We start from the raw sequence: 13,046 nt of genomic DNA, 5'->3' as shown, positions 1-13,046 counted from the left end.
TCTCTTTCTGCATCAGCAAGCGATTCCATCAGCTCAGCTGTTGGTAGAGTGGCAGTCTTTTAAAATTTGACTTCAAAGCAGTTTTGATGGAGAACTCTTCATTGTGAAGAACTATTTCCAACAATTCTTAGTCCATACAACATATTACAGCTTTCCAATTGTACGGTTGGCTTTTGCCCCTGAAGCTGTTAGTGTCAAAACGCCCTCCTTCATGTTTCAGTGGCTAAATGTGGCCGATGATCATGTTTTGGGAAGAGGTGGTGTTCTTTTCAGCGGGAGCATGCTATTAAGAAAACGTCTAGGTCTACTAACACGACAATGAGGACTATAAAGCAGCTTTGTAACCAAATTTCATAATTTATCCCTTTTTCAGCGAAGGCGATGTGGTGAGTTTACACCTGCTGCAGTTAGCGTTTGGTGACAGAAAACGCGTGGCCTCAGGACAAGTCATGTATGAGGTAAGAGGTGCATGCGTGGGAAAAGCAGACAATAGTAATTTTCTCTAAGGGAGTATCAGTTGAGTTACAGGGGTGAGATTTACCATCAAACTTCAGAGCTGGCTGAAAAAATAATAATGTTTTGCTGAGTCTTCTTGGGCACGGCCTTTGTCCATACCTTTTGGAAAGAAGGCGTACCATTTTATACTGCAGTGTCGTGTGTTCCAGCTAGATTCATCTGCAAAGAGCCCGTATAAATGAAATTCCTGAAGAGGACGCGGCTTTTGCAAATAAAATTATTCTGAAATACCAAACGAATGGCATGTAGGAAGAGAAGATTGGGCCTTGAATCGCTTGGTTTAACCAAGCTTCGGACTTGAATAAGCTTCTGTCTCTCTCCCTTTCTTAAAATACAGTCATACTCTAGTCTTTGCTGATCTTCAGTTTTATATTCTTGGTTTCCCTTAGAGCTTTGTCAGCCGGACTTCTCACATGAAATGCACCTACAGTGTCTCTTCAGTGTTGATCCTGACACTTAGTAGCTGTAAAGATAACTCGTTCTTCTTTTTGGCTGGGTGACCTATTCAATCTACTCTTAAAGCCAGGAAAATATGTAATTTGGTCAGAAGAGTGTACCTAAATGTTAGATCTGGCTCCAAGGAGGATGCGTTTAAAATACAGATGTGAGGTATCCTTGTATCTCAGATAGCTAACAGAGACAAGGCGCATCTGTTAGATGTGTAATTCCATTCAGTTGTACGCCTGGAAGTCTTCCAAAATCTTTTTGAGGGGACAGTAATCTTAGTTCAGAGCAAGTCTTTCCTCCTGATTTGGTACTTTCTCTTGCATATTCTCAATAGCTATGGAACGAAACAGGGGTGACTCTTGTATCGTGGTACTCTGGTTTTTGTAGGGACTGTGCCTTTTGATTTTTTTGGATTAATTTAGATTTTGAGTGTTTTGCTTATGTGTAGGAAAGGTGCTTCCTCATTTGCCACTGTTGCTTTTGCATAGATAGAGGTTAGGTGTTTGGAAAAGGTGGTGTTTCTTTAAAATGCATTATCTATCACGGTGACCAAGTAGAAGGATCTTCCAGTGATTCATCGCGTGCTGGATGCTATCTCTTTATCTTTGTTGATGTGCGGGACCTGTGCTCCACAGCGGATACTTTTAGTCTCAGAACACTTCCTTGTAGTCACAGATTGGTTAGTACTACATGACTGTCTGCCTGCATGGCTGTCTGAGTCAAGTTTCTTGTCCATCTTCAGGGGTAGAAAATTTAAGTGTCTCCCGTTTGCTAGGCCAAGTTTGAGTAAAGAAGGAGGAATCTACTGTTGATCCTTGTTCATTGGATAGAGTTCACAGGAGCTCAAAAGACTTTTTCAATACAGCAGTGCTTTTTGTTCCAGGAATTAGGTTTGAGGCTATGAAGCAGTGCCTCTTTGACTGTGTGTCATGGTAAGAGTCACAAATAGGACTTATGGAACATGTGGTACTGTGTTTTTCTATATGCGTGTCAAACTCTCGTCTCCATTGCCTTCAAGGCTGGTTTAAGTCTGCTTAAGTAATTAAACAGAAAGGTATGTTTAAGTAATGCTTCCAAAGACCTTTTTTGTACTGTCGCAGCAGTTGCTAAATCTGGTGCATCAAATCACGATCGTAGAGCGCATCTTTACCCTCGTTCTGCACAATGCTTGCGGATGGGCAGAGTATACACTCTCTACTTTGATATCAGAGTTTGACCAGTGCATCTCGTTTGAAAACTTGTTTTTGTGTTTTGCTAGTCAATGGAGTCATTACTTAACATCTCCCATACAATGGAGTTCCTTAGAATGACTTTGCCCGGCGTGGAAAGTTTAAAATGCACTGCTTTGCTTCAGAAGCATTTTCTTTTTAGTTATGAAAGACTTTTTTTAATTATTTAATTTTTCTTTTTAGACAACCTTCATATTTATTTGTAACACTTCCTGGAATCATTAAGAGAAAGCTCGCCTCTTCTCAGATTAGGTGAATTAGATGTATCCTATGAGATCATACGGGAATGTGTGGTTTCATGCCAGTTCGTTTCAGAGCTCTGCAAGTTTAGGAAACTTGGGTAGAATGTGGCGTTATCAGTTTATGGGTTGTGTGGGTTGGGTTTCTTTTTCCCTCCTTTTTTTTTTTTTTTTTAATTATAGAGCTGCTATTTGTCCCCAGTACACCCGTTCATGTGTTGTATGGTAGACAGTTTGAATGAATGCTGTATTTGGAAAGACGGTATTTCACTTCACGCTTACTTAAAAAATGGCGCTATCAGAGGTTCAACACAATCGTGCCGGGGTTTCTGTGTATCTCAAAATTAGTTTGTTTACTGTGTAGTAATTCGTGATGCTAAAAGCCTTGGCCACGTGCACCCCGTGTCCTTTCTGGTTTTCCCTTTTGCTGTTGGCTGTGCTTGGTGAAGGAGCTGAGGGATATTTCACCCGTTAGTCTCTGACAAGATGAGAGGAGGAGCTGTCATAGCTTACGTGGCTTGAAAGAAGATTGCTAATCAGTATGAAGTTCTCACAGTAACTAGAGAGGGGTGCACGGTCACTCTGGTGGTGTGCCCATAGAAAATACCTCTTGACAGCTTTAGCTGCTCGAATGCTGGGGCTTCTCTAACTTCATCAGTTCTGCAATCAAGACATGGAGCAAAGAGCTTTGCATGCATGTGTGTTGCATCATTTTAGATATCTCTTTGTAGCGATATATTTATTTTTATAAAGAACATTCTTGGATGTCGCAAGGAATTCTGCAAAACATGTTCAGATCTGAATAATGTTAGGGAAATTCTAAATTTTGAAAAAGTGCAAAGCCTTTACAGCCAAACTTACCCGTTACGATTTGACACTGCATTCTCTTGCATGTCAGGCGTAGTTTCTATTTACCATCAGAAATAGGCTCATGCGAAATACACAGTATAATAAGCCTATTCTGTTAGACTGTCTTTCATATTTAGCCATAATGTATGTTTTTATCTTAGAATGACCTTTGCTCTCTTCTCTGATTTTTTCCCCCAGGGTTTGGAATACCGTGGCAAAAAGTTCAGTTTAGATCTCACGGGTGGAGTCTTTCCCTTGAGAGGCCAGACGAGGAGTACGAAATTAATCAGCTGCCAGACTGTCGAAAAATTCCGCAGCGACGTTGACGGAGAGGATAGCGTAAATGAAGGTTTGTTCTGATGTCCGTGTTTGGTGATTTTAAAAGAAGTGCTTTTGGAACCTAAGCAACGAATGCTGTTCTGTCCCCACAGTCTGAAAGTCTTGCCTATCTGCATAGACTAGACTGTTGGGATTATTTACGAAGAAAAAATGGATGCTTAAGTTATGTGGGACTTCTTTAAGGGAAAAAGTGGGTTTTATTTTATGCTTGCTGACATGCTATCGCGATGTATGGTGGGGCCGTTTGTATGATGATGGTCAGTCGTTTTACTCCTCCAGCTGCCATCTTTGAACAAGAAGTTCAAACTCTCCATTGCTTAGGAATGTTACCAGAATTTTTTCCCTTCTTCAAACCGATGTCCGCATCTGCATCCAGATGGTAGCCCGTCACAAGTGCTGTTCCCCAGGGCACTGCACTGGGGCCACTTCTCTTTAGTATCTTGACCAGTGATCTGGACGAGGGGACAAGAAAAAGGGGCAGTGTGACTGAAACCTATCACAGAGATGTTTGCTATTCCGTAATTACTGTAATCACTCTTAGGAAGTGTTGTGTTTCACGAGTGACAGAACAGAATGAAGCCAAAATAGAAAGTGGTGTTTTAAAACTATCGGATCTATCGTATTTTCTACAAGTCAGAAACAATGTCTTGTCTTTTACAGTCACGTCTCCTGACACCAGTGTCTCAGTCTTCAGTTGGCAAGTGAATACGTACGGTCAGGGAAAACCATCTACTTACCTGGGTGTATTTGACATTAATCGCTGGTATTCTGCTCAAATGCCAGATTCAGTAAGGTAGATTTTTCTTCAGTAGTTTTCCAGATGCCTGCCAATAATTCATTTGAATGTCGGCATTTAGCTTACGCGCTTGTTTTCTTTAAGGCCGGAAGAATTCCCTCATGAGTGCCCCTATTTTGCACTGTGGTCGCTGGATACCGTAGTGAGCGTGACTTCTCCGAAGCTCCTTTTGGATATTCTGGTCCATGAGCGGAGTCTAAGTCGGGGAGTTCCTCCTTCTTATCCACCACCTGAGCGGTTTTTTCATCCAGGCAACTATAACTTTGGTAGGTATTTCACTGCTTTTGAGAGTGATAAGCTTAAAATGAGGTCAAATGCCATTCATTGGTTCTCTTGTTCAGTCATTGTTTGTCATTCAAAACCCAAACCAAACCAAAAAAACACCCAGTCCCCCCCAAACCCAACTCTGATCGCGTTGTACTGACAAGGTATTTGCTATTGTGGAACATATCTGACAGCCGGCTGAGTTTTGGTGCTTTTGTAATGTAGCCGGTGAAGTGGTGCTGGTTATAGCCTGAAATGACTGTGAACTGAAGCTCAAAGCACTCAGTTATATGTTTCTAGATACCGGTGTATAAAAAATGTAAACTGGTCATGCCATAACTGTGAGAGTACGGAAGGTTGTCAAACGTTCCCTGTTTCTGCAGATGGTACGTGCTTGCTGACCTCCGGAGTCGTTCACATGACTTGCACCGGCTTCCAGAAGGAGGTGATCTTTTACTGTATCTTTATTGCGAGTGGCAGGAGATGTAGCTTTTCTAAGTTTTCTGTTGCACTGCTTTCCGTGTTAGGGACCGTTTCATGCTCATCCTGCCCGTCCACACGCATAGTTGCAATTGTATCCTGTCGCCAGTTGTATGCAAATGGTAATGTTTTAGGTCCCCTCTTGGGACTGTACAACTGCCGTTGTCTCCTCTTGAAGCACGATCGGGGATTGAATGTCTAGAAAGGAACGCAACGTTGCTCCAGGAGCAAGAACAAAACCACTGTAGAAGGCGGGGAAAGGTGTTACTTCTTTATTGCCCCTCAGTCGAACTGCCTGCATAGTCTTGAGTTAGAGTTTTGATCCCCGATTCTCTTGAAAAAGGAGGGAATGGAGAAAATGAAAAATCACATAACTGTTTGAGGAGTGAAAATTTTGTTTTCTCCCAAACTCGGCCAAATTATAACTTCTGAGCCACGGCACAGATTGTGACAGATAATTTTGAGTGAAGTTTCAGCTCACTAAATGTTTCCAACATGAATCGGCTTCCATACGAATAGGCATGGAAAGGATCTTCCAAAGCGTGAAGCTGCATGTTAGCTGAGCTTATATAGAATGTATTTTGTGTCAGTGTTGAGGGAAAGAGCAAGGCCTGTGTATAGACAGAGAAGGTAGAAAAGACTTAATTACGCAGATTGCTAACCTAAAGCATCTTAGTGGTTCAGGCTGTCTGACGGTGTCAGTGAACATTTAGATTCTTCCTTTTAGAGGTTATCCAGAAGCGTAGTGACGGAATAACAATGCTGTCTTAATCTGTGGTTTTCGATCGATGTTTCAGACCTTGAATTTTTTGAAGAAATCTGGTCCTTCAGTATGGGAAGCCATTCAGGATAGCTACAATAGGTGTCTTGTAGCTGGCTTGCTGTCTCCAAGACCAGCTGATGTCCAGCCATCCAGTTTGAGTCAGGTGAGTGCCTATGAGGGAATCAAGGGGGAAGTACATCCATCTGGTCTGACAGGGCTGGAGGGGCTACAAGACACGATACTCCAATTTGAAATACAGGTGTTGACCTGAGCTAGCAGAAGTAACCGTATCCTTAGATCCAAAGTAGTGACTTTGACTGGGAACAGCCCTAAGAGATCTGTCTTTAGAGACCCCTCTCTTAATTCGGTGCCACACACAGATGCGCACAAGGAAGCGTGCAGTCAGTGCTGGTCATGCCCAACATAACGCATGTGTCCCCCAGAGTAACCCCCATCCCTGTCAGTTTCTCAAAGCAGTGGTTCAGTGCAGTAGCCGACGATGGGGGCGTCTCACTGGGATGCGAGCTCTTGCAGACGTCGGCTTGCTGCACTGTCACTGTACGTGATCATTTGCTTCCAAGGAAGTGGGCTGTGGTAAAGGATTACTGCTGTCAGCTCTCCCTGGCAATTTCTTCACGGCTTGCCCTCGTTTTCCCTTCATCGGTAGGCTTTTCTGCATCCTCTCCGGGCGGATCTTCACCTCTGTAGCCTCTGCCTTGTGCTGCAGTAGCCCAATTTGCTCCTCTGAGACTGCCCTCTTGCAGCTGCAACACCTTAATCACCTTTATCTCATGACACTCGCTACCTTCTGTGTGCTTTATGCCACCACAGTGACTTCACTCCCCCTGCCATAGGTTTTCCATTTGCAATGCACCAACCTTTCCCTGGAGCAATCAGCAGGAAGGGGAGAGCAGCCTTCCCGCTGCCCTCCTCTTCCTGTCTCCTGGATTCTACATCAGGCTTGTTATGCATTTGAGCAGGGATTTCCTGTGAGTGTTAGGAAGACAAATTTCAGAAGTAGGGTCAAGAAGCTTGCTTTGCAGTTTTGTTTGCCACTGTGAGCAGTATTTGGTGTGTTTCCTTGCCTGAAACCAGTATTCAGAAAAGGTGGAAATATCTCATGTGTCTTCTAATGTGTAGAAATCGCTTTGAATGTCATGATTTTGTCTGGAAGGGAAAGATACTTTTCAATGTGTTTAAAAAAACAAACAAACAAATCTCCCCTCTCCCATCCTCCCCCCCCCCCGCCCCCCGAAATAAATAAACCCCAAAGTAAAGTTTTCTGAGGGATCCTTTCATCTGAAAGAAGTATGAGAACTCCAGCTGAGACAAGCTACTACTTAATATCGCGCGTCTGTGCATACCTGTGAATTATTCTTCTAAAGGATTAGCACTACATTATAATCCAGTATTTGAAGAGCCTAAAATTTAAACCTATTAGGATGGAAATATTTCACTTCTTTTCTGTTATTTCAGAAAATTCATAGAATCGTTTGGGTTGGAAGGGACCTTAAAAGATCATGTAGTCAACCTCTCCTGCGGTGAGCAGGGACGTCTTCACCTAGATCAGGTTGCTCAGTGCCCCATCCAGCCTGACCTTGAATGTTTCCAGGGATGGCACATCTACCACCTCTCCGGGCAACCTCTTCCAGTGTTTCACCACCCTCGTTGTAAAAAATGTCTTCTGTATATCTAGACTGAATCTATCCTCTTTTAGTTTAAAGCCGTTACCCCTGTGTCCTATCGCAACAGGCCCTGCAAAAAAGTTTGTCCCCATCTTTCTCATAACCGCCTTCTAACTACTGAAACCCCTAATAAAGTCTTCTCGGAGCTTTTTCTTCTCCAGGTTGAACAACCCCAATTCTCTCAGCCTGTCCTCACAGGAGAGGTGCTCCAGCCCTCCAAGGGGCACAGTCACCTGCCTCGATCTGCTGGCTGCACTTCTTTGGATGCAGCCCAGGATATGGTGGGCCTTCTGTGCTGCACGTGCACAGTTGACTCACGTCCAGCTTTTCATCCACCGGTACCCCCAAGTCCTTCTCCTCGAGGCTGCTCTCAATCCCTTCATCCCCCAGCCTGTATTGATACTGGGGGTTGCCCAAGGTGCACTTGGCATTGTTGAACCTCATGAGCTTCACACAGGCCCACTTCTCGAGCTTGTCCAGGTCCCTCTGGATGGCATCCCATCCTCCAGACATGTCAGCCGCACCACTGAGCTTGCTGTCATCTGCAAACTTGTTGAGGGTGCACTTGATCCCACTGTCCATGTCACCGATGGAGATCCTAAACAGTACTGGTTCCAATATGGATCCTTGAGGGACACCACTTGTTACTGATCTCCATCTGGACATGCAGCCATTGACCACTACCCTCTGGATGCCACCATCCAACCAATTCCTCAGCCACCAAACAGTCCACCCATTGGATCCCTGTCTCTCCAATTTAGAGGGAAGGATGTTGTGGGGGACCATGTCAAAGGCCTTACAGAAGTCCAGGTAAATGAACCCGTAGCTCTTCCCTTGTCCACTGGTGTAGTCACTCCATCATAGAAGGCCAGTAGGTTGGTCAGGCAGGACTTGCCCCTGGTGAAGCCATGCTGGCTGTCTCAAATCACATCCCTGTCCTCCGTGTGCCTTGGCATAGCTTCTAGGAAGATCTGTTCCACGATCTTCCAAGGCACAGAAGTGAGGCTGACAGATCGGTAGTTCCCAGGGTCCTCCTTTCTACCATTTTTAAAAATGGGTGCAGTGTTTCCCTTTTTCCAGTCACTGGGCATTGTTACCAATTTGCCAGTGCTGCTCGTGGAGGGGGTACGCTTTTTTTGACCTTCCTTTTCTGGATGACTTATAACTTAATTTTCTGGCTGACTGAAAATTCTAACAGTGTTTTTGGGTATGAGACCTGCTTCATGTCTTCACAGTCTAGAAAACTGCTTGGCTGTAGCTTCAAGTGTTTCCAAGCAAACAGTGTATTTGTTCTGCCCCCTTCGTGCACTCCAATGGCAAACCTACATGCACAGAATGCGTAACAGGTGATAGCAGAGGATGTTTCTGAAAATAGTTGGAACTCAGTACGTGAAGACTGTAATGCAGAGGCACGCGAAGAAAGATTAGAATTAGGCTGCAGTAAGTTGAAATGTCAGAGGAAAAGTGTGTTAATGTGTTCCTCAGAGCAGTGAGCAGTCCAGCCTGTGGCTGGAATTAAGAGAAAGGACGTGGCATTCCTGGCCTGTGTCCTGATTGACTTTGTGATGTCTGAATGAGTATGCAGTTAGAAAGAAACATTTACTGTTGATGGTTCACATGGTGCAAGTAGGTAAGATTCTCATTTGAGTTTGTCTGTTACGTTTAGGAGGAGCAGCTGGAAGCAGTATTGTCAGCTGCTGTCCAGACAGGTTCTGTGGGACTTCTGACTGGATGCATTAAACATTGGATATCTGAAGGTAATACTTCGAACGTTGTTTTTTTACGTGGTACCTCTTTGAGTTGGAGCCTGTTGATTCATTTCTTTTTTGTTCTCTTTGTTTAAAGAGCAGCCGAGGTCTGCTGGTAATTTACGGTTTGTTCTTGAGTGGACATGGAACCAAGTGATCTCTACAAAGGAAGAATTTGACCAAATCTGTGAGTACTAGTGTAGTCATTCTGCAAACCTAAAGTCGTTCTTTCTGATTGAGCTTCCTCAGTAATACGCCGCTATAGGATATTGCACGCGGTCCTTGAAGTGCGCCTTGAAACTCTGGAATTGCTCTGTCGGCTAACGATTTAATATTTATTCTTGAAAAGGTGTTCCGCTGTTTGATGGCTCTTGCAACTTCATTGACCCCCAGACATTACGGTCTCTCCAGCGCTGCCAGTTGCTTTTGAGCAACCTTAGCACGGTCTTAAACTGTTTTCTCACAGAAGCACAAGAGCTTACTGAAAAAGGTTTGTAGTAGTGCTACAAAATCTTTGGTATGTTTTATTAAGATTTGGAATTGTGGCAACATGGGCTTTTGTTGTTTTTGAGGATTGGAAGACAGTCACATTTAGCTGGGAGAAGGGGCTTAAAGCTGAGCGCTTGGGACCACCACAAAACACGCATGGAGTTCAGGGCAACAGTTTATGGTGGAGCTTATGCAAGGGGGTGGGGGAGGCTACATTCAGAGAGAAGCTTAGTAGGCAACTGGGCTGAAATTACAGCAACCGAATGTGGTATTGCTGAAAAGTATTCCTTTGAGTTCTTAGCTAGCAAGTTCTAGTTGCATGCAGACACCGTGTTGCAAATTGCTAAACAATACGAAGGAAGCGTAAACGAGTAACATGCAAAGTAAGTTACTTGAGTTTCTACAGCTTTTTCTCTTAGAAATGGTTCTTGGCCTATTGAGAAAAGAAAAGAATATCCCTTTGCTATCAGAAGAATCTCTGCTACATGAGAAACAGATGTCTTATTCCTGCGTGCATTTAGTAGTTCAGGCTTTGGGGTTTTTGTTTTTTTTTTTATTTTAGCCTTTAGTGAGTCTGGTTCTTTATAGGGGTTGCTTTTTGTTTTGGTGGTGATAGTGGGGTTTTTCTTCAAATAAGAAAGCGATACAGCGTGAAAAACGCAAAGACAAAGATTTCTAATGTGCTATTTTTATACTTTCGGTTTAGTAGGATGAAGGGAGTTTTGTGAAAATGAACGGAATTGCATAACGCTAATCATCTCCTGCCTTTTTTCAGGTTTTGCAGACGTGACAAATAAGCAAGCGGTAACCGGCCTCATTTCTTTGTATGCACGAGTGGTCATCTGGTTCTGTCGATCCGGTCTCCTTCCAGAGGGTTTAGGTAAGCGTGACCTGTCATACGTTTGCAACAAGGCGACCATCCAGTGAGTGACTCCCACGAACGCGTGCTTAGCCATGTTTTTGTAACGGTTTCGTCAGGAAGAAGTCGTGCTGGTTCAGTGGCAGGGTGTGCTGAAGTTCTGTGGGTGAAGTTGAGATTTTGCTGGGTTGTCAAGTACACAGCATAGAATGAGGCAGGCAGTTTCTTTCCTGGGTGGATTTTAGGAATAGCAATGGACCCCTGACGTCAAGGCGCTGCTTGTGTCCACAGCTTGAACTACTTGAGATTTTAAACAAAGTACTATTAAACAACAAGTACCGGAATGCTTGTTTTTACAGTGAGAGCATTACCTGCATGTTTTGAACTTTCTATCAGTTGCTTGAGGAGAAAGTACACCTTGGAAATCCTTCTTTAGTTGGATGGATTAGAAATTCCATTGCCAGCCTTAGTTGTCTCACAGATGCTCACGCGGCATGTTTAGAAACCATTCCCTTTGAGAACTGGGTGGGTTTTTTTATAGTGAACTTCAGCTTACCCTACATGTTGTGAATGCTGCGTGAACTGTAACCTTGAAACGGCACTTGGGGCAAGAAGGAATTGAGTCTTGTCTCTTAGAGCTCTTTTAGCAAAGGCAGAAAGAGGATTGGCTTCTTTCAGAGTTGGAGGCTTCTTGATGCTTAGCTTGTACGATCTTCTGTCTCTTTAGGCAAAAATTTTCGTTTACAAGTGTGATATGAATGCTTTAACTTGCTTCTGCTTTGTTGCCTGTAGATGACGATACGCGTTTGTCAAGACCTTTCTACAATTATCCTCTGATTGAGAGCTACTATACTGGTCACCGACAGAAACTTGAGCGTTTATCAAGGTAAGAGCTAGAGGAAGACTCTAGAACACTTCCACGGCAAATTCAGAAGTGGAAGGGAATGGCTTTTATCTCAACAGTTGCATGGGCTATGCGTAATGCCGCTGCCAGCAATACTCTTGACTTCAGTGACACGCGTGTTCTGTTGAACAGAGAGGTTACTTTCCTGTGTTAAAACGTTGATATCTACCGCTGCTTAGTACCACTGGTTGGTATCATCATTTTTCGGGAGTCTACTTTATTCATTGGCTAATGTGTATAATTTCTGACTACTGAAAAAGGCCATGTGATTAGGGCAGGATCAGTCACCTCCATATGACCATATGACCGATTATGACCACATGACCAATAGAGGGTCATAACTGTATTGGCCTAAGTCCCCTTCTCACAAGTACGTGGTGTGATTTCGTAAGATGGTTGGAGTTACATGGAGTTGGCACGCCTCGCACTCTCCTGGCTGTCGGATAGAAGTCACTTGCTAACGTCAGCTCTCTTTCCTGGACTAGCTGCCTAGCACATAGGCGGCATGCCTTGGATTAGCCGATAATAGGTTTTTCTTTGGAAATTGTACTGAAAACTGAATAAAGACCTGACCAAGCTTCGGCGATGGCACTGTGACCAAGAGGCTGCAAGGTGAGTTAAGGTGGAAGCTGCAGGGTAGGAGGTATTGACTTCAAAGTTCATCTTCCTTGGCTTACTTCTCAAGTAACTTACATACAGGCTCGTGTGTTCCTTCGAAGCACAGAGCCTCTAGTGTCCTTTTTCTGCTTTGTGCCATCGGGAGATTAAAGGGCAGGGCTGCAGTCAGCAGAAGACTGGAGGAAAGCCGTTACACCGGGAGGCTGGAATTAGTGTTTTACTCTGTCCAAATCCTTGCTACCTTTTGTTCCAGAGGAAAATGGGACTCGGACTGCTTGATGGTTGATGGAATGGTTTCCCAGTTAGGAGACCAAGTGGAGAAGCTGTGGCGGAGAGATGCAGGAGGAACTGGGAAATACCCGCCTGCCAGTTTGCATGTGAGTGTCCTGTTCACTGAGAACAACAACAAACGGCCGCCCTCCCCGCCAAACCCCACCCAAAAGCCAATGATTTAGGGAAGACAGGCGTTTTTTCAGAACTTTTAATTTTTCATTTCAGGCACTGCTGGATCTCTATTTGCTAGAAAACGTTGAAGAAAACTGCAAACACGCAATTGTATCCTTTCTAGTTATTTTTATTACACCTTCAGGGGATGCACATAAATGTTCTTCAGTGTTGGTCGCCGACCTGTTTCATGACATTTTTTCATTTATGCTTCAAAGACGATGCAAGTGAAAACATTTAGTTTAGCGTTAAGTTGTAGACAGAAGCGCTGTTTTATTTCTTTGTACTGTGGATTTTTGATGATTTTTTCTTAAATGTTTTGTTGCAAAAGACTTCTCTGGTAGGAGAGAACAGGTTTAGTAAGAAATGCTGGAGAT

At 43.8% G+C, this 13,046-nt stretch overlaps 1 protein-coding gene across 1 annotated transcript in view; it reads left to right on the top strand.

Moving 5' to 3' along the window:
- LOC141740747 (protein ELYS-like) overlaps positions 1 to 13,046 on the top strand; it is a 33,648-nt gene that overhangs the window by 5,407 nt on the left and 15,195 nt on the right. The window contains exons 6-18 of the mRNA XM_074579940.1: positions 374 to 458; positions 3,479 to 3,629; positions 4,280 to 4,412; positions 4,500 to 4,681; positions 5,063 to 5,124; positions 5,957 to 6,085; positions 9,274 to 9,364; positions 9,453 to 9,542; positions 9,705 to 9,845; positions 10,620 to 10,724; positions 11,496 to 11,589; positions 12,479 to 12,602; positions 12,724 to 12,780. Coding sequence (XP_074436041.1) covers positions 374 to 458; positions 3,479 to 3,629; positions 4,280 to 4,412; positions 4,500 to 4,681; positions 5,063 to 5,124; positions 5,957 to 6,085; positions 9,274 to 9,364; positions 9,453 to 9,542; positions 9,705 to 9,845; positions 10,620 to 10,724; positions 11,496 to 11,589; positions 12,479 to 12,602; positions 12,724 to 12,780 — 1,444 coding nt within the window. The remainder of the gene's footprint in view (positions 1 to 373; positions 459 to 3,478; positions 3,630 to 4,279; positions 4,413 to 4,499; positions 4,682 to 5,062; positions 5,125 to 5,956; positions 6,086 to 9,273; positions 9,365 to 9,452; positions 9,543 to 9,704; positions 9,846 to 10,619; positions 10,725 to 11,495; positions 11,590 to 12,478; positions 12,603 to 12,723; positions 12,781 to 13,046) is intronic.

Source organism: Larus michahellis, chromosome 3 (assembly GCF_964199755.1).
Source record: "Larus michahellis chromosome 3, bLarMic1.1, whole genome shotgun sequence".
Lineage (NCBI taxonomy): Eukaryota > Metazoa > Chordata > Aves > Charadriiformes > Laridae > Larus > Larus michahellis.
This window is presented reverse-complemented; position numbering and strand designations above follow the sequence as displayed.